General features: G+C 47.9%; 2 protein-coding genes across 5 annotated transcripts in view; one reads left to right on the forward strand and one right to left on the reverse strand.

Moving 5' to 3' along the window:
- The window catches only part of Suds3 (SIN3A corepressor complex component SDS3), a 34062-nt gene extending 19265 nt beyond the window's left edge, over positions 1–14797 (reverse strand). The window contains exons 1-6 of the mRNA XM_077108944.1: positions 14499–14797; positions 12501–12570; positions 9975–10030; positions 8128–8199; positions 5524–5543; positions 4002–4158 (exon numbers count right to left, since the gene is read on the reverse strand). Coding sequence (XP_076965059.1) covers positions 4002–4158; positions 5524–5543; positions 8128–8199; positions 9975–10030; positions 12501–12570; positions 14499–14640 — 517 coding nt within the window. The 5' untranslated portion in view covers positions 14641–14797. The remainder of the gene's footprint in view (positions 1–4001; positions 4159–5523; positions 5544–8127; positions 8200–9974; positions 10031–12500; positions 12571–14498) is intronic.
- A 3422-nt stretch (positions 14798–18219) lies between these two features.
- Taok3 (TAO kinase 3) overlaps positions 18220–20413 on the forward strand; it is a 187500-nt gene continuing 185306 nt past the window's right edge. For 2 of the 4 annotated variants that reach the window (XM_077108945.1, XM_077108957.1), the window contains exon 1: positions 18220–18458. The gene's annotated coding sequence lies outside the window, so the exon portion shown is untranslated. Of the gene's footprint in view, positions 18459–19841; positions 19854–20413 lie in introns of all 4 variants that reach the window. The other 2 variants (XM_077108947.1, XM_077108950.1) reach the window with 2 other exon arrangements.

Below are 20413 nucleotides of genomic sequence, written 5' to 3' on the forward strand. Positions count from 1 at the left end.
CTTGCAATTCAAATCGGAATAGGAATTAAGGGACCAACCTCCATTAGGCCAAAGTTGCCCACAAGGAAGGGATGACAGTTAAAGAGCGAACCAACTGAGCACTCCTCCTTGCGTCTCAACCACCAGAACACCCTAGATTCCACAGTCAATAGCAGAAAGAATGTTCCAAGGAGAACCCACCCCACCCCAAATCCAAATCTCTTCCTCCCTTCTCCCTTGCCAGGTATTGTGCAGGACCTCATCCCCTGGCCTTGACTCAGGGTGCTCCTCACTGGCATCTCTGTGTACTGTAGGAGACTCCCCTCCTGCATAGTCAAGCCACACTATCTTACAGTTCTAAAATCACTCGGTCAAATCTTTACCTTCGTTTGGGGGCCCTCTCTCTCCATACCACCTTACGCTGGCAAAGACGTGGAGGCTGTGTCAGTTTTATAACTATCAGAACATAAGCCCCTTGAGTGCAGGGACCTTACCCATCAGCCAAATTCTGTGATTCACTTACTGTCACATGTACTGTTATCAGGAAAAGTCAGTATAATATGGTGGTTAAGAGAATCCACTTGCAGCCAGACAAATCCTGGCTTCAGCACTACATAGCTCTGCGGGGGACTGAGCAAATGGCTCCACTTCTGAGTCAGCTCTGCCATCTGTAAACTCAGGATGACGACACCCAAGTAGAGCTACCCAAACTGAATGGGTTGCACTTCCCAAGTCCTGCCAGCCACTTTCCAGAGCACACCTCACCTCCTCTCTGGCCCTCTCCCCATAACAGGTTCTATCACCTCTTTGCTGAAGGAGGAACTCCCACTTAAATTAAGTTAGTGGACAAAGCCAGGATCCCCCAGGTCTGTCAGCCTGCAGCGGTAGGTAGCTCTAAGGTTTTTATACAATGCCTCACTGTTTAAGTGCTCAGAAAATGAGACTTCTAATTTGACATCATAATGAGTCATGTACTAGTTATGAATCTAGTACTTTGCAGGGGGTGGAGGCAGTTCTGGGGGTTGGTGTTCTCAGTGGTACTTGAACCACTGAGCTATATGTCAGTCCTTTTCTTTCTTTCTTTCTTTCTTTCTTTTTTGAGACAGTCTTGCAAAGTTGCCCAGGCTGATCTCAAACTTGCAAGCCTCCTGCCTCAGCCTACTGAATGGCTGGAATTACAGGTATGCACCACCATGCCTGGCTAAATCCAGTTTTTTCCAAAAGAAACTCCCAGGCTTTAATGAGGTTTGAGTAGCTTCCACAGGGGCCTCAGGGTTCAAAGAAGTCCCTGGTGAGCAAGAACTTAAACCAGAAAATGAAGTGGCAGTTAGCAAGCTGTTGGAAGAAGGGAGAAAAGGAGACCACTCTATGACAAGAAGAAAAATTAATTAAGTATGACACTCACATTTCAAAGTTCATTAGGTTCTCATTGACTGAGTGGGTTACTTATAATCTTGGCCTCAACATTAGAGAAAACTCACTCAGGTAATTTTATCTACAACCTCACTACTCAAAGTGTGGGGCAACCAGCATCCTCGGCAGCCCTGGCAGTTGCCCCTGTCTGCCTGAAACAGAGTCTGCCCATCAAGACCCAGGTGCACGCTGAGGCAGCAGCAGTGACAGACAAGCGTCCTGGAGCTTCTCCACCCGTGGTACACCACATGGCCCGCAGCCCAGATTTCCGAAGTTCTCCACAAGAGGTTTGGGTCCCGAGAGTACCTTCTGCTATTCCCAGGAAGGCTGTGAAGGCTCCCGTGCCACTGGATAACAACCATTTCCAATGGGTTCCTGGGACAAAGCTTCACATCTCATCAGCCTCTATTCTACTTTCTTGGGGAGGGTGGGGGGGCTAGGGATTGAATATAAGGGCACTTACCCACGGAGCCACATCCCCAGCCCTTTTTTTTTATTAATTTTATTTTGAGACAGGGTCTCACTAGGTTGCGTATAGCCTTGCTAAGTTGCTGAGGCTGGCTTCGAACCTGTGATCCTCCTGCTTTGTTTTAAAGAGATCTTCACATTGAATCAGAAAAGGAGACTAAGAAATGTCTTTTCTGGGCAGTGCTGGGCAACACTGATATTGGTCATCAATCCACCAAGGTGAAGTAAGTCACTCAATTAGAGGGAGGAAATCAGCCTTTAATCCAGCACCATAGCAGCACCATCTGTGGAGAGCTCATTATCCTCCCAGCTCCAGTGCCTTTTCTTTCCACACCCATCATTACCTTGGCAGCACTTTCCATACCAAGGGTACCAAATGGCTTGAGGAAGGACATCAGCATCATTGATGCTCATGGCTAGCTTTAGACACTTGCGTAATTTTTGAGTGTGTGTGTGTTACAAATGATTTCACTGCATATATTTGTCTTCTCTATCCTGGCAGGTTCTGCTTCAAGTCACTAAGGATGTCTCCTGCCCCAGATAAGATTCTGGCTGTAAAACTAGTTGGCTAAATAATGTCCATTGCTTGTCAATAATTAGGATGCCAAATCACAGGTAAGGTGATAATACCCTTCCCTGCAGATGGAAAGGGAGCAGCTATAAACGGACAATATTTCCCACTAGCCTAATGAAGACTCCCGAGCATCTGGTGGCTCTAGCATAGAGCGATGAGGCATCAATGCCAGTCACAGCCACCATCAAAGAAAACAGTGTGTGGGTCAGGAAACAGGCAAGCAGACTGGTACCAGACAGGGCACTGCAGTGCTAGCCATCTAATTAAAAAAGCATTTCAACAGGAACAAGACAGCGCTGTCTGAAGATGCTGTTTTCACATGTATTCTTGCCAAAACGACACACACAAAAAAGCATTTTTGAGCTGCTTTCAGAGGTCTTCAAGGAACTCGCTCCTTTTGCCAAGTCTCTCACTGAGGAAACCACCAGAGGAGAAATCTGTCACAAGTCGGACCCCCTCCAGCTCCAGACACAGTCTCATTCTCATCAGGGTATCATGGGGACTGGAGCCAAAAGACTCTGTCAACTGGAGGGCCAGGCTGGTTCATAGAACCCAAAATATATAGGGAGGTTACTTCATTGTTTCAAGTCAGCTCAGAGGACTTCCATACAAACACTGTACCTCCTACGGAACCCCATTAAAATAAGACCTGATTGAGCCCCAGGACCTTCTGAAAATGACTGTGAAAGTTAAATTCTGGGGTGTGCAGAAGGCATGCCACCTACTTGTACCCAGGTGACAAACTCACTGCTGACTTGCTCTTTGGTATTTGCCAGATTCAAAATAGGCGGTTCACGCCAATTCCCTGCATCCTTCTAGGACTCATCAGACTACATATGGCAACAGAAGAGTCGGCCATATTGCTTCTCTCTGAAACTTGCCTCCAACCTGCCGAGTTCCCATATGCAGATCACTAAATCCTAGAAGGCTAGGGAGGAACTGGCACCGAGTCTCATGTAACTTCACTCTCTTTACAAGAGTAGAGTTAAGTTTAGCTACCCTGCTGGAATGGCACAAGCGCTTTCTGAACACTAACACCTGAGGGCAGAGATCTAATAGCACAGATGATACAGCCCAGAGCCACTGCTCTCACATCGAGGTCAAAGGAATATGATGCTCTTGCTGTAATTAAGGTGACTGAAAAAAACAGCAGAGAGAGTGCCCCCATCACCACAGGTGGACGGGGGTAAGTGATTCAGGAAGACCACCAAATGACAGCCAACCCAGGCATTAAGTAAATCACAAGCCAGAGCGTGCGATTACTATTAAAGGTCTGCCATTTACTGAACACCTGTCATGCAGAGGTCACTACGTTAGGCACCTGTATTTTTACCCACAATACTATGAGACAAGATTCGATCAGCCTCACCTTACTGTGTGGGGAAGAGCTTGGCAAAGGTCACACAGCCAACGTAAGGTGGAGCCAGAACTCTGATCCGAGATGTCAAAACCTACTCTCCTCTCTGCGCTCTCCTCTGGAGGTCTGAGACCTATGTAGTCACTAGAGCACCCAACCAGGGCCCTCAGGGTCCCCAGGGATTATTATCCCGTCCCTTGGGTTTCATACCTCCAGTCAGTTCCATTGTTAGTTTTTCATTTTCAATCATTTTCTTCTTTTCTTCTAGTTCAGCAATTAGGTTCTCTTTCAGCTCAACCTTCTTGTCTTCAAATTCTTTCACTGCTGCCTTCTTTTCCTTAATGTAATTTCTTTCCACTTGCTCGGTCTGAGTAAAAGAGAAACACAGCTAGGGGGACACAGCCAGGCATCCAGGGCTCCAACTCGAAGTCCAGCTCTGTCCTCAACAGCAAAGAAAACCCCTTCCCCAGAAATACAAGTGGTATCTCACTGACACACGAGTGCAAAGGGGGTCCGAGGGCAAGGCCCCGGGGGAAGGGGGGGGGACACAAGACCACCACTCGCATGTCAGTATCCACACTTGCTATGAGGTGATTCCCCTCTCCCACGCCTCAAATTTTATAGCTTTTATGTTAATACAACATAAGTTTCTCAAGGACAGTAAATAATCCCTTTTAAAGTCATAATTTTAAGGAAAATAATTTATTCCAAATGAAGTAGCTATCTTGAAAATTACTTACACAATATAATGGCCCAATGACACAAACTAGTAACGATAAACGTGGACGAGGATGCAAGAAAAGGGAGTATGCATACACTGTTACTGGGACTGCAAGCTATTTTCGACTCTTACAGTGAGAAATGAACAAGTACAGTAGATCATTGATTAGGAGCCTGAATCCTGCAGGACTCAGAGACGTTAAGATAAAAATTGCAGGGCTGGGGCCAGGGCTCAGCAGTAGAGCACTTGCCTAGCATGTGTGAGGCACTGGGCTCGATTCTCAGCACCACATATAAACAAATAAAATAAAGGTCCATCGACAACTAAAAATAAATATTAAGAAAAATTGTGTAAGCAGTCACTTTTACTATCTCACCACTGTGCTAAGTGACAAGGAGCCTGCAGGGGGCATGGTCTGGGCTGTGTGATCCTCTAGGCTGTGGCCGCACGTGCTGAATTGACTTCATTACTACAATGGTTTCCAGTAATACAGCTCTGATAAACCGTGACCTTCTCCAAAGCACCCCCCACCAGCCACCAGCAGCAGCACATCATCCGAGACCCAGCCTCTGCCTGAACACAGCACTGTGCCTGACGTGGCGGCAGCACTGGGGTCTCTGTGAAAGAAAACATTCAAAATGTTTCCTATTGGCCCAGAAAATTTCAGCTGTACGTGGAACTGTTGAGCCAATTCAGAAGCTGCACTGAGGACCAATAACAAATTATTCATCCATCACAACTCAGACATATTCTCAAAGGGTTTTGGCACAAGCTAAAAGCCAGCAAAAAAAGCAGTGGAGTGTGAGTGTCCCCAGTAACCTGTGATGCACAGAGGCTGCCCAACAACAAAGAATAGACGGAACATCTTAATCCAGATCAAGTGTCCTTCAGTCAAACCGAACGGTGGCAAAGGCTTCCAAGCCATCTACTTGGTGACAGAAGGAAAGGCCACCAGATCGGCAGAATCAAATTCCAGTCTCAGACTACAAACCCGGATCCCGTGGTACTCACTTCCAGCTGGAGGAAGAGTTCTGAAAGAGATGAAAACTGCAATTAGATTCCCGAGGCTGTGTCACCTTTTTAGACAAGGATGTTGGATTCATTTAGAAGCAGTAATTGCTTTCTGAAAGCAAAATACACAAAGCAAATGTTTTCATCAGTAAAGTGCTGATATACATGAAAGGAGGACGCAAGCAGCACCCGTGTCGCGTCAAAATGTGGCCCTCAACAGAAATAGCTCTGGCAGCTCTGCCTGAGGGCCAAAGCCAGCTGTGGAACCAAATTGATAAATAAGCCACTCCTCCCTCCACTCAGCCCTCCCCGTCCCTCAGTCCCAAAGACTGCAGGACAGGCCAGGAAGAAGCAACACGACGACTCCTGGACAAGAGTCCATGCCCATGGTCCCACGGGGTATGAAGCTCTCTGTGACAAGGGGCATCCAGACAACAGAGGTTCTTGGGCTTTCAGGGACTTTACTCTCAGGCCTCTACACTCTGCCCACACCAATGCCTCTGCCAACAATACCACCAGGCCTCCCCAGTCACGTTCCCCACCTCTGATCTAAGGCAGCCCTTTCATTCATCAAGCCCCCAGCAGACACACTCAAGGTACCCCCAGCAGTAACCAGTGACTTACTCAGCACCTGTCTGCCGGGAGGTAGTAATCGTCTACCCAGCAGCCTATCCCCGTAAGTCCCTCTAGAAACCCCTTACTTTAAACAAAATAGGTCTTTGGCCTCTGAGCTTTTCTGGGTGACAGTGGACCTGCTACATATGGTCCACAAGGACTGCTGGAGGACCAGTAACTCCAAGGCTGCCGTCTTCCGTTTAAAATGGTCCCCTTTGCAAACCTGATATATCCTTTAGACCCATTCTCAAGAAAAAAAGCACACTCGTACATGTTCTAGAATTTCCAGAGTTCCAGGAACCCCAGATTAAAAGCCCCAACCTGTTAAATGGAAACAATTAACTGAGGAAAGGGACAGGCCACTTGTTGTTTTCTGACCCCCAAAAGTCCTTATCACTTTGGCCCTGGGAGTCACTGGGCACCGCAGCCCAAGCACACCTAGCCCAGCATGCTCACTCCTATGCCTGCTTCGGACTGAATGGACCAGACATTTCCAAGTCCTGGGCCACCCGAGAAATCACACCTGAACCAAGTCAAATGACACTTGGCACTTAAAAGTTGGTGGTGGTTGTTTTAAAGCAGCCAGAGACCAGACACAACGAAAGCAGGTGGATTTTCTCTGCATGCAATGTGCTTTTTAAAACTCAAGTCATGACTGATTTAGGAGCTCTTCTGCATGTTCACCTGGGAGGAAGAGGTGTTTACGAAATAACACAAGGACAGCACTGAGAGTCGGCATGAATTAAGAAAAACAACTCAATACTCACTCTGCTGTTCCAGCTTAGAAAAAATGGCTCACTTCAATTTTGTTTCCTTTATTTACATCCTAAGCCAATTCCCTGGGCAATCCATACTCCCCTCTACAGACAGGGAAACTGAGGCTTCAAGAACCAATAACCTGTTTAAAGGCACTGACCCAGAGTGATGAAGGTGGGCCTGAACATAGGCCCTTCTCCTTCCACAATGCCACCTCCTCCATCTGTAAAGGGGAGCCCTAGGAAGACAGCTTCCAATTCTAATGCTATCCCAAGGAGGCGCCTGGGAACTCAGAGTGGACAGCGCCAGCAGCGGGGACAGGCAGGATGTGGGTGGGCAGAGGGCTAATGGCTACAGCTCCATTTTCCTAGCACCCACCCTCTTCTGCTCCCTTCCTATCTGCTGGTGCACACCGCACACCTTCTTGCTAGATGGAGAGGACAAGGGTTTCCACAACAGGAAGCTTGAAAGTCACTGGATGGGACTCAACAGGAAAGCACAAGGAGTGGCACTCAGACCGTCTTTTAAAACCCAAAACTACTTCTCCCACGACAGGAACAAATACCTGCTGGCACTCAGAATGCTGGCTGGTGACGCACTTTAAAATTTAGCACACATAAAAAAATTTCCTGTAAGCTCAAGAATTGTTCATACAATTTAGAACAGTTGTCGCATCTTTCTGCACGATTCTTTATTCCTTAACTGCTCGTGTGGATAGCTTTTGTCAATGAAACAGCAGGTTCCCTAAGTCAAGGACAATGTGTTACAACTTCATGCTGCTCATGGTGCTCCCATGCAGATGTCCAACAGACAGGCTGAGTGAGTACACTCGCCCCGTCCAACAGACTGAAAGCAAGCTCCTCCTCCTAAATGCTTAGGATATTTGGGGAAATAACAGAGGACACCTCCCCACCCCAAAGCACAGAACTCCAGAAGAAACATTTAAGTGGGTATGAAATGACCCACAATCCTTTCCCCTCTGACTGTCTGTTAAGTCAGCCACAGAAATAAATGCAAAAAAGTGCAAGACTACTCTTGGGGCACCCGGGAGAGCCACTTGACTACAGGAAGCCACCGACTGATTCCTGTGACTACTGGCAAAAAAGGTGAACCAATTTTATAGAGTCTCTCCACCCCATCCTGTCCCAGCAATGAAATGTCCAGGATACATATGGAAGATGTCCTCGGGGCCACATGGCGGGGATGACGAGGTGTGAATCTGCAGAGCCTCACCTGCATTTCGGATCCTCTCTTTGTACTGCTGATCCAGCTTTCTCATTCTCTTCTGATACTCCTGCAACGTTCCTGATGGCCATTTATAAAGCAGAAAGTGATTTTAAAGACCAATCTACTCTAAATTTTGTCTCTTAAAATTATTTTCTCACACCAATCATGACAGTTTTAACTCCCAAGAAAGCCACAGCTGAGCAGAGCTAACTGGCTTCTGGTCCTCAGCTAAGGCACACAGCAGGCCCTGCCGGGGGCCTAAGTACAGTGCCCCACCTCGGTACATCGAAACTCCTAGGGAAGGGAGCGCACTGGCGGCAGCCTGGAATCCCAACAACTCCGGAGACTGAGGCAGAAGAATCAAAAGTTCAAGGCCCGCCTGGGCAACTTAGCAAGAATCTGTCTCAAAACAAAAAAATATGAAAAGGGCTGGGGATGCAGCTCAGTGGCAAAGTGTCCCTGGGTTCAAACTGTGGTACCAAAAATAAACACAACTCTGAAGTGAAGGAGGGGGGACTGGAGGTGTGCAGACACTCCACCACGTGATTCTGGTCACTTGCTCCTATAGTCCAAGGCAATAGACCTCCCTTTCCTGGAAAAAGTACCTTCTGCAATAGGGTCTAGGCCGAGGCCATCCAGCAGAATATTCTGAAATGGTACAAATGTACTATATTTGTACCATCCGCCAGGTAGCAGCTAGCTCCATGTGGCTCTTATAGCACTTAAAATATGGCCAATGCCACTGAGAAACCAGATTATCAATTTAATTAAATGCAAAAAGCCACATGTGGCTAGTGACAATACCAGAAGGCTTCTGAAAATCTCGCTCATTCACTGTTCTTCTCCAAAGCAGCTCATTATCAGGATCCCAAATTTGTGGGGAAGTGTCTCCTGATCCTAACACCTGCTCACAGGCTAGTCCAGGTGAGTGCACCCCCCCCAGCAATAAAGTGCCTAGTGGAAGGGCTGGGATGCAGCTCTGCGGGAGAATACTTGCCTAGCATGCCTGAGGTCTTGGGTTCAATCCCCAGCACTGCGGGGTGGGGAGTGGCAGTATCACTGACAGGGGACAGCCCAACAGAAAATCAGAGAGTGAATGGCAACAGCGCACCATGCCCAGGTCCTCATGCTGCATCCAACGTTCCACATGCTCCCTCTCGTTTTCACTTCACAGATTAGAAAACAGATTGAGAGAGAGAGAGGGCCATGCCCAGAGTCACATGCTGGACAGCAGTGAAAATGGTTCCCATTATGGAACCTGAGTGCCTGCGCTCATCCCCACCACCTGGGCCTCAGCAGCCAATGGCACTCGACAAGACTCAGCCCACTTGTAATTCAACAAATAAAACAGAAAACAGCATGGCTGATCCACAGTCCACCGATGCTTTGCTGAGAAGAGGAATAAAACTTCATTCTTTGATAACATCTCCCTCAAAAACACACAGCCTGAGGCATAGAGGTTTTCAAATTGTGCCCTACAGACAGCCCCAAATGAGAGTTCACTTGAAGAAATTGCTACATGTTGAAAATAAATTTAAAATAAGAATTTGAAAAATCAACCCTTTACTGATAAAAGAGAGCAACATGTGTACTGATTAAAATCAGTCAGATGAGGGGCTGGAGTTGTAGCTCAGTAATAGAGCGTTTGCATAGCACATGAGAGGCACTGGGCTCCATCCTCAGCACCACATACAAATAAACGGAACAAAGGTATTATGTCCATCTACAACTAAAAAAATTAAAATTAAAAAAAAATCAAAATAAATTTTCAATCATTCCTACAAAGAAGTAAAATAGATTTCAAGAGTGTGTAACACTAAGAATGTTTAGGAGTAAAAAAGCTGGTCACCAACCTTCCTGCAGCTGTTGCAGCTGCCTTTTGAGAGAAGCCAGTTTGTCCTGATACATCCTGAAAAAAAAAGAAAAGCCACGCTGAAAGACAAACACTCAGTACTCTATTCCGAAACATTCTACACACAGGAACTGCCTAGCTTGTTGGATTTAGCAGAAGGAACACACCCATAACGAGGACATATAAATGGCATTAAACACAACTCTTACATCAACTCTGCAATTAGACTCTAAATGGCAAAGGGGTGAGTCTAAGCCCCCAGCCTGTCTTTCCATACAGACAGCATAGCTGTCTGAGCACAAGTCAATAAACCTTCATGTGATTGCTGAAAGCACTCCTCTTTCAGGATCAGAAAAATAATAAGACATTCAGAAACAAAAGTTAAAACGCAGGATTTACTTGCAGCCCCAGCTGGGTGAGAGCACACAGCACACAACGGCACAAGAACACGGCATGGTATTTTTTGCCTCCCATACCCAGTGGATTAAAGGCAATTACACACTCTGGCAAGTCTGCCTGAACCATAGATTCTACACATAAATTACCTTTTGACAATATTTTTGCTTCTACCTGAAAAACACCTCCCATTTCTCAGTGACAAAAATAGGATCTGCAACCCCCCAAAAATACTGTCCAACATATAAAAAAGGATCTGCAACCCCCCCCCCAAAAAAATACTGTTCAACATATAAAAATGGTGCAACAAGCTTTTTGTGTGGGGGGGGGGGGGCGGTAGCAGTACTAAGGATGGAACCCAGGACCTTGCACGTGCTAGGCAAGTGTTCTACACTGAGCTACAGCTACAGCCCCCCTTTTCATTTTATTTTGAGACATGGTCTCACTTACTTATCCAGGTTGGCCTTGAACTTGCCATCCTCCTGCCCCAACACCCTCCCCCAGTAGCTGGGATGACAGACACCACCAAACCCAGCAGAATGGCCCTTTAATTGCTCAAATAACCAATTCTCTGTAGGTGGAAGAAAGGATAGGAAGAATCTGAGAAGGTCTGCCCTTTACTGCAAATTCAGAAGTACTCCTCAGGCTCACCTTAAATCACAGGAAGCAACCAATTTTAATCAAAATTATTTTTTATCTCACTAAATATTAAGGAGGCACTTTCAATCAAAAGATTGTCTCTAAAATTGATACTCAAAAACATCAAGTACAGGAGGGGTGTATGAGCCACACACGAGAAGTCAATATTTGGAACCCAGGGCATTTATTTGGAACCCAGGGCATTAAATTTTCTACCACATGGAGGGTGCCAGCTGGTACCCATGTCTGAGTACGTCTTCGAAAGGGAATACTAGCAGATTGAAGAAGGAAATAGAAAAAAGAAAATCAGATTCACCTAGATCATGTACAGGGAAAGGACAGATGTATAAGAATACATCTCAAACAGGTCAAGTAAAAAGCTTGCAAAGAAAAAACCTAGCAAAAAAAAAAAAGTTGGGGGGGCTGGGATTGTGACTCAGCAGTAGAGTGCTCGCCTAGCACGCACAGGACCCAAGTTCGATTCTCAGCACCACATAAAAAAATAAAAATAAAAAGGCATTGTGTAAAAAAAAAAAAAAAAAAAACAAGCAGTTTCAGGGATGAAACTGTGAGAAAGAGCACACAGGGGCTGGGGATGTGGCTCAGGTGGTAGAGTGCTTTTGCCTCACATGCACAAGGCCCTGGGTTCAATTCAGCACCACAAAAAAGTAAGTCCAAGAGCACGTGAATTTTTAATCCTTCATTCAACACCAGTCAGACTTAGCTGAATTACCCCTTTCAGGTTCCAAAGCTTGAAAGGGATGACCGAATCCAGAGGATGGCCACAAATATTTGCACACAGGACTGAAAAGGGGAAGAATGTGGATAATCTAGTTTAAAAATAAAGATTTTTAAAAGTTACATCAAGATCCTTAAAATATCTCCAATAAATACTTATCGAGCATGTATCTTGATACTGTCTTCTGTATGATAAAAGCAAGTAGGGGGCATAGGGGTGCAGGCCTGCAATCCCAGCTACTCAGAAGTGACTCAGGAGAGTCACTTGAGCCCAAGAATGGCGGGGAGGGGTGGTGGGTTTGTCTGGCTGGCTGGCAGCAGGGTTTGGTGAGAATGACAAAGACCTGTGTGAACATGCACAGGGCAGAGGGACAGTCAGCAGCAGCCTGCTCTGCAATCCAGTTTCCTTGGGCCCACAGAGTTGGCCCTCAGTGGTTCACATCCATTTGAGAAGACAGTTGTTTTGAGACACCTCTCTGAACATTAGTTTTCACATCTAAAAAAAAAAAAAAAGCCATGGTAAAATATGGCCTTATTTCATCCCCTGTGATCACCTCCACCAAGGTTCCTTTGAGACTACCCTTCAAGAGCATCTTAGGAAATCTAATTAAATTTGATTAATTTAGAGGTCAAAAATTACATATATACACAGGCTTTGAAAGCACTAATGTCAAAACCATGTACACATGGCAGCTATAAAAAATGTTCTTATCAATTCTACATTTCAGAAAAGAAATACAAAAATCATACTCACTGTTCCTTCATTTCTACATAGTCTTCTTCATCATGCTTTGCCAGGTCAGTTTCACTAGCATCCTCAGTGTCTGAGTAATATTAAGGAAAAGGGGTTACATAAAACTCATAATTCATAGACTTGGTATCACCTGACAATATAAGTACTTAATAAGTTTCTGTAAAATAAATTTCTTCTCAAGGCAGGCCTGCATGAGCAGTCAGTGAAAAAGACAAGCTATTGTTAAGACAGGAAAGAAAATGCCATTTCTAACTTACACAGAGTCATATTTACACAGAGAGCTTGCCTTTACCTGAAATGCAGCCTGAGAAGAGGGTGCATCAGACACAGGCAGTCATGATCAAGGCTGCTACTCTGTAGAAGTAACAACACTGGCAGTTCAGAAAAGGAGGTGTAAGCTAAGACTGGACACTGTAGGCAGTCAAGCCCTACTTGCTGTCAAGAAAAACTCAGTGGGACTGGGACGAGGCTAGGAGGGAAAGTGCTTGAATAGCATGCACGAGGCCCTGGGTTTGATTCCCCAGCACACAAAAAGAAAAAAAGAAATCCTAGCATACACATTCTCTTCTGATACTTGCTCATTTTTAACCCTCTCTAACATTTTACACTAAAAATATACAATAAAAAAGGAGAATGCCCCCCAAACAAATTGAATTCTAAGAACTGAAGTGCAAAGTTACAATCAAAGGAAGCAGGACAGAGGCAAGAATATAAAACAAAAACATTTTAAAACACCGTTCTTAAAACAAGCAAATGGCTGGAGTATCTACATAATTTTCACAGCCCCTTATACTTCAAAGAGGAAAAAAAATAAAATTTAGCTTCATCACTCCCCCTGGTGGGTATTAAAAGCATTACATGTATTTCACATTATAAATCTCTGGTTCAGTCTTGCCTTGGAATGTGGTTGAACCAAATATAAGTTTCTTCAACTTTATTTCCCCTATATGCAGCTGCCTTTGAGAGGCTGTTGCAGATCCAATTCTCCACAAACCCTTCTCCCTTCCTTCAGCGGAAGAGACCTTCACCTGTCATGTGCCAGCCTGCCACATTATTTGGCACTGGGGAGACTGAGATGATTAAAACAGACTTCATTCCAGACAGCTGGTCTAGCTCTTGCTTTTACAGCCCTACTTTGTGCCAGAATATTCCATCGGCTCATCAGTCTCTATCTCCTCTTTCTTGCTTGCCCTTTTTACATTTCTTCACCTTTCTCCTCCTGCAGACAGCTTCCTTCCTCAATGCCTCCAAAACAGTTTTGCTCACACTTGCCAATAGGTAAAGCCCAATTTGAAAAGCAAGGCTGAGAGGCAGTAAATGATAATATAAAGAGCATGGAACCGAAAATACGTCTGGGCGCCATAAAGTAAATCCCTACCTCCTCCTGTGCCTGTTTTTCCAGTGGTGGCCGGCCAAGTACTTGATGCACGTTATCTCATTTAATCCTCACACCTTCCCTAAGAAAGGGGGACGACTAGGGACACCACTGAAGTTGGTTCAAGTTGTCTACGGTTACGAAGCTGGTTTAAATGACAGCCAAATTCAAACCTAGGCTACCCGATTGCAGGTCCCGTCCTTTTAACCTGTTTTCTCCATCGCGCGCTGTACCACGTAAATAAAGCTCATTTAAGCATTTCAGGGGACTTGGGACACAAGAAGCCAAACTGGCCTCCACTCTGATCCTCGGGGCGGGCGGGGGGAGTACTACTCAAGGAACTCAGTGGATGACTTTCCCATTCCAACCCGCGAAGACTCTAAGGTTCAATCAAAGACGGTTGGGCTGGGGGGGTGGGGGTGGGGGGCTTGTCTTAAAGGGACCTGCAACTCTCACCACCTCCAGCCCTTTGCTCCCAGGACTGGAGAGTACGACGCACCCCGGGCTGCCCCGCTCCCCCCGGGCGGCCCCTCCAGCCAGCCCCAAGCCCCGGAGGCCGCCCCGCCCCTCTCCCGTGCAGCTCCACCCCAGCCCACCGCCGTCGGGCGACCTAGAGGACGCACCTTCGTCAGACTCGCGGCCCCGACAGCTGCGCTCGTCGTCCTCGGCGCTCTCCAGCTCCTCGTCCTCCTCCGGGTAGTACTCCGGGGCCGGCGGCGCTCCAGCCGGGGCCGGAGCCGGAGCCAACAGCCCCGCAGCACTCATGTCGTCTTTAGCCGCCGCTGAGCGTGCCCCCGGGAGATCACGGCCACCGGCTCTGGGGACTCGACGCCTCCCTAGCAGCGCCGGAGGGAACCCCTAACCGAGGACCTGGAGCCCCGGCGACCCCTTCCCCGTCTGCGCCGAGCTCCGCCCCCCGCGCCCGCGCTCGGCAACGGGGGCCTCGCGCCGCAAGCGACTTCCGGGTCGCGAGCTGCCCGAAGACGGCCTGACTCCGCCATCCTTGAGAGGGTGGGGAGGACACCAGACTCCCCTTTTGCGGGAATCCCAGCCCTTTCATCGCCGACTTAAAGTCATTAACGGGCAGTGGAGGAGGAGCGGAGGCCAGCTCCCTGGAGTTAGGCAAATATACGGACAGCCCTACCCGCAGCCAGGACCCCGAGTCTCCAACGATACTTCCGGAAACAGCCGCCAGGCGGCGCCCGGAGCCAAACCTAAAACGAGGATAGTAAGAGACCTGAGGGGCAGAAGGTTTGCCCCGCCTTGGACAGGTGGCAAGTGGACTCTGATTTTAGCAGGTGAACAACATGCATATCCTCTTAATAGGTCAGGAATCTGGACGGCCAGAGTATGCGTTATCTTGCAGGGGGGCGTGGTGGGGGAGGCCTGACTCCTCCCCTAAATGAAGAACTGAAATAAAGACAAGGATGCTGATATTCCGTCCTGGGGTCCGCAAAACCGTACTTTCCCAGTCCTTGGGAATCCTTTCTGTTGCACAGCTTGACTCTACACGGTCTTTTCCTGATTTTATGAATGGCGAGAGGAGCTGTCATTTGTCTAAGGGGAAGAAAATGGCAGCGTCCAGTGTGCTTGATTTATAAAGACCACCAGACCCATGCTTCTGCCTCATGTTTCCTTGAATATTAATGTTTAGAAACCGTTTTTGCACCAGTCCAGTATCTTACTAACCGACTCTCAACTGAATGAGCAAAGCATTTGCCTACAGGAAGCAATTTGGCTAAAACTCTGGGGTAAAAAGCTGAGTATCTGCATGAGTTAATTTGTGTGATTCCCTCTGACTAGAAGGGGAAGACAGTGTAGCAAATTTTGCTTAGCAAACGAATTTAGGGTATCCCTTATGCTGAGAACAGCGTGGTCTAGTTGTCTGTGACAAGAAACAAAAATAAAGAAAAGTGCCCAGAGGTGTTTAATGGTCTGTTCAAAGTAACCTCATTCTATTTCAGATACAAGTCTTCATAGAAAAAGTAATAAGTAATAAAACCAAACATAGATGTGAAAACCAGGGTGGAGCCTAACATAGCATTCTGATACTTAGAACCCGTGTGATCACAATTTATCTCTAAATTGGCCCCCAGAGCCTTCTAAAAATGTATAATTTTATTGTCCTACCATTTATTTTGATGTTTCTTATTTACTACCTTGTTTTAATTAAAATCTTGGCTCTCTCTGTGAGGGATAATTCCTCCCAACAAAACACAAGAATTTGCAGAATGGAATGCTGAGATGTCTTTCCAGGAGTTCAGCAATCTTCTGAAGGTCCTTCTCAATAAGAGGCATTCTCAGCTCACTGTAGGTCTGCTGTCTATATTTAAACTAGCATTTCAGGGCTGTCTCTTGTCCAAAAGATGAAGTCATTTTCCTTCTCTTTTTTTTTTTTTTCTTCCCTTTTTCTCTCTGAGTTTTAGCCAAATTTTTTGGATCACATCTAAATTATTTGTAATCAACTACATAGAGCAACTAGAGTTCCTATCAGTAACAATATTCATAAAGCAAAAAAGGATCACCATGTTAGAAATCAGAGTTCACTGATATAATGAATCAGAAAATAGTTGATTTCATTGTTGAATGTTGACTGGTTTTTTTCCTTCCAGTCAGGTGCAGTGGTACATGCCTATAATTCCAGTGACTGGGGTGGCTGAGGCTAGAGGATTGCGAGTTCAAAGCCAGCCTCAGCAACTTAAGGAGGCCCTAAGCAACTAAGTTCATGAGACCTTGTCTCAAAATAAAAAATAAAAAGGGCTGGGGATTTAGTTCAGTGGTAAAGTGCTGCTGGGTTCAATCCTCAGCTCCAGGGAGGGGGGGAAAAAAGAAAGAGAGAGAGACAGGGGTTTTTGTCTTGTTTTTGTCCAGAGAGAGACTGGGATTTTGTCTTGTGTTTTGTCTTCTTGGTTGCAAACAGCATCTGTTAATGGTCATGCATTTTTTATATGTAATGCAAAGACACAACTAAACTCTTGGGTGGTGAACATTTACCCCATTTTTTCTATTCAGTCTTTCCAACTGCAAAACTGATGGGATGAGCTCTTAACTAATAAATGCTCTTTGGTGAAGGGAGAACCTACTCAAAAAAATTCATGGCTTTTAATCTTACCCATCCTTCATGGTGGTTTAATATGATTTTGTTCAATCTTTATGCCTGTAAAAATCAAGTTATGTCAAAATCAAGAAATCTTCTACTGCATCTGTTCCCAAAGTGGTACTCGGCCACACAGCTCTGGAAACATCTGGTTCAGAACCTGACTAAAGGAAAAGTCCAGCCAGCCCCACTTTGGAATTTAAAATGCCAAATTGTCAAAGTCCATTAACTTACTCTGGGTGGGTGAGGAAAGCAGTTTTCAGTGCCCAGTCCTGATTTAATCAACATATCCAGTTTCACAAAAATGTAAGAATGGCCCTGAGTAGCATGGCGCCCTTTCACCCCTGGCACTTTCAGCTTGGGTCAAGATGGGTCTCTGATTATCACAGGTTGCACTTGGGTCAAAGCTCGTTATCCCTTGGCCAAATTCACACAGAATCATTAAAACCTGTGACCCTGAGAAAAAGGTTAGGTTGAATATGCTTGCTGAAATCTTGCTGAGCTAACAAGGGTGCCCATGCCACAGTTCCTAGTTCTACTGTCATCAAAACCCACAAACTGTTTATTTCCTTTTTTTTTTTTCCTTGAACTTATCAAAGTGCGCCTCGTTCCCGTTGAACGTTCAGTGTGTACAGTATGCATCTAGTACATAACTTTTCCCCAAACTGACGTATGCTGAACGCAGTACAAGGAATGGCAACTCCCTGTCAAGAGATCCAGGAAATATTTGCAAGACCTCAGCGAATAAATGGTGCACAAATTGAGGGCATAATGACTAAGAAATTCGCTCAAGGTCTATCGAGAGAAGGGCGTCCTCTCCCGACGCTCTCACGTGGTGGTCTCCGGGAGTCTCCCAAAACAGTGCAGGCGTGGGGAGGAGGGCCATGAACTTTGACCCCAGCGCAGCACAAACAAGACGGACCGCGCCCCAGGCGGGCCCGCGGGTAACTAAAGTTGCAAGGTCTTCCGAGTCCGAGGAAGCCCCGCCCCTCCCCGTCCGGCCCCCCGTGGACTCTGCCAATCCTCGGGCCCCATCGACCGCTCGGCTTCTCAGGCACTTCCAATCAAATGACTATATCCAGCCTCGGCCCGGTGCTCCGCGATCAGGGAAGGTCAGTAGAGAGCCTATCGGAGCCGAGTGGGGGCGTGGTCAGGGGCAGGGGGCGGGCCGACTAAGGAGGTGGGGCGGAGCGCGCTCGGCGCAGTCGGGTGCGATTGGCCACCCCTGGCAGGAGCCGCACCTCGGACAGCAGCAGCGGCGGCCGCGGGAGGGTTGGTGTGGCGCGGGGCGGTGGGGTCCTGTGTGGAGAGTGGGGCGCGACTCCGAGACCGCGGGCGGAGGCTTCGCGCAGCCGGATCCGGCACCCATAGACGCGACCCGTGGGTCCGCCAGGGTTCAAGCCGCAGGAGAGCGACTCGGGAACAAGTGTGCGAGAGTAAGCGGCGGTGGCGACGCCGGGCCCGGGGTGGTGACAGCAGGTCTAAGGTGAGAGTCCCCGGGTGCCGAGTGGTGACAACGTGAGCCCAGGCGTGGGGACCCCGGGCGGAGTGAGGTGGGGGGGGACCCGACCGAGGGGAGTTCTGGGAGAGGGTTGACAGTGCGGTCTGTGGGGAGAAGACCCCCGGAGGGACCCGGACAGCGGGACGAGCGGGGACGTCGAGAGGGGCCAGGGCAGTGGGGCGAGGGGAGAGGTCCCCTAGAGGGCTCGGGACGACGGGGTAAAGGATGGAGACCTGACGGGGACGGAACAGGAGAGTGAGGAAAGGTGCCCCCGAGAGGGACCGGGACAGCGGGGTGAGGGGAGTGGAGCCCGGAGGGACCCGGACAGCGGGTGAAGGGAGGGGGTCCGCAGAGGAGCAGGACAGCGGCGTGAGGGGAGTGGAGCCCGTGTGGACCGGGACAGCGGGGCGAGCGATGGGCACCCCTAGAGATCCAGGACAGTGGGGTGCGGGGTGGGGACCCCCAGAGGGGCCGGAACAGTGCAACGAGCGGAGGGACCCTGAGAGGGACCAGAACAGCCGGGAGAGGGGTTGAAAAGACCCTTTTCAAACCCGAAAAGGGTCCAGAGTAAGAGTATGAGGGAGGGGGCCCAAAAGGGACCTGGACAGGGGGTCTGAGAGAAGGGACCCCGAGAGGGGCCAGCGCAAGAGTGTGAAGAGGACCCCAGCAAGGCTTAGGACGACGGGATGGGCGGGGACTCCGCAAGGGGCCCGGACCCAGAGGCGAGGGGCGCGGACCCCCAGAGGGGCCTGGGCGGCGGGAAGAGAAGAGAGGACAGGGCCAGCGGCGGAGCGCGGCACCCAGGGTCGACCTGGCGCGGAGGGGCCTGGGGGTCGCGCCGACCGGGTCGTGACACCCCGGGACAGCGCGTCCTGGAGCCTGGGTCGGGGTCGCTACGTCGGGCGAGTGGGGACCGTAGGCAGCGCCCAGCGGGCTACGGACGCTGCTCCCGGGGTCTGGAATCCGCGATCTTCCCGAGGGAAGAGTCCTGGAGACCCTGCGGAGCCGGGATTATGTAACGAAGCATCTCGGAGCAGAGCGCACCGGGTGGAGGGCAGGCGGACCGCGGTGGGAAGGATGGAGAGTCGGGCGGCCTCGCCTCGGCCCGCCGGCGCCCACTCCTTTCCTAGAGTCGCACGTAGATACCTTGAAAGTGGGGGATTCTTGACCCTAAAGAAAAGGTCTGGCGGAAAGTTGGAGGTGCTTTCTTCAGCCCACCCCAAGAAGTTGGAAGGGAAAGGGATTCTTGCGGAGATCCAGCTTTTGGTTTAATTAAGTTGTTTATTTTGACTCTTGTATTTTCTTGGTTTATTATTTGTTTGGGGCGGGGGTGTTTGATTGGGTTTTGTTTTATTTTTTCCATTTTAGTTCAGCGAAGAGGTAAGAAACTTTTTCGGATTTGGCAGCATATCGGTATCCATGTTTACAATGCAGATTTAAAGGAGCTACATACCAGGTTTGGAATTGGGGTTGTTTAACTTTGATGAGTTGGAGATAGTTGGAAGGTCAAAATAATTAAGAAGAGATATTGGATTCTCTAAACTAAATAGTACTTTCCAATTAGATCCCAAAAGCTACCAGGCCTGAGGTTTAGGCGTAATTCCAGGACAAACTGGAGAGAGAGATAAGCCTATTTAAACCAGACACTGTATGTCCTGGTGGGAGGCAAGCGTATGTGTATTAAAATGCTGAAACCAATAGTGGGATGCAATAAGAGGAGGCAATTGAGGGGCAGCCTCCTACTTTGACAGATGTGAAAATTAAACTAATGACCAGGCTAATTGTTCACAGTAGTTGGGGTATGTTAATATTTCCCTAACTACCTTTCAAATGTTCTCTCAAATGTATATGCTATGTTCTAACCAACCATTTTGTATTTGAATTTTTAAAAATCTTTATTTGTGTATTGCTTCTCCTCACTTCTTTTTTTCACTGCTTTC

This window comes from Callospermophilus lateralis, chromosome 1 (assembly GCF_048772815.1).
Source record: "Callospermophilus lateralis isolate mCalLat2 chromosome 1, mCalLat2.hap1, whole genome shotgun sequence".
NCBI lineage: Eukaryota > Metazoa > Chordata > Mammalia > Rodentia > Sciuridae > Callospermophilus > Callospermophilus lateralis.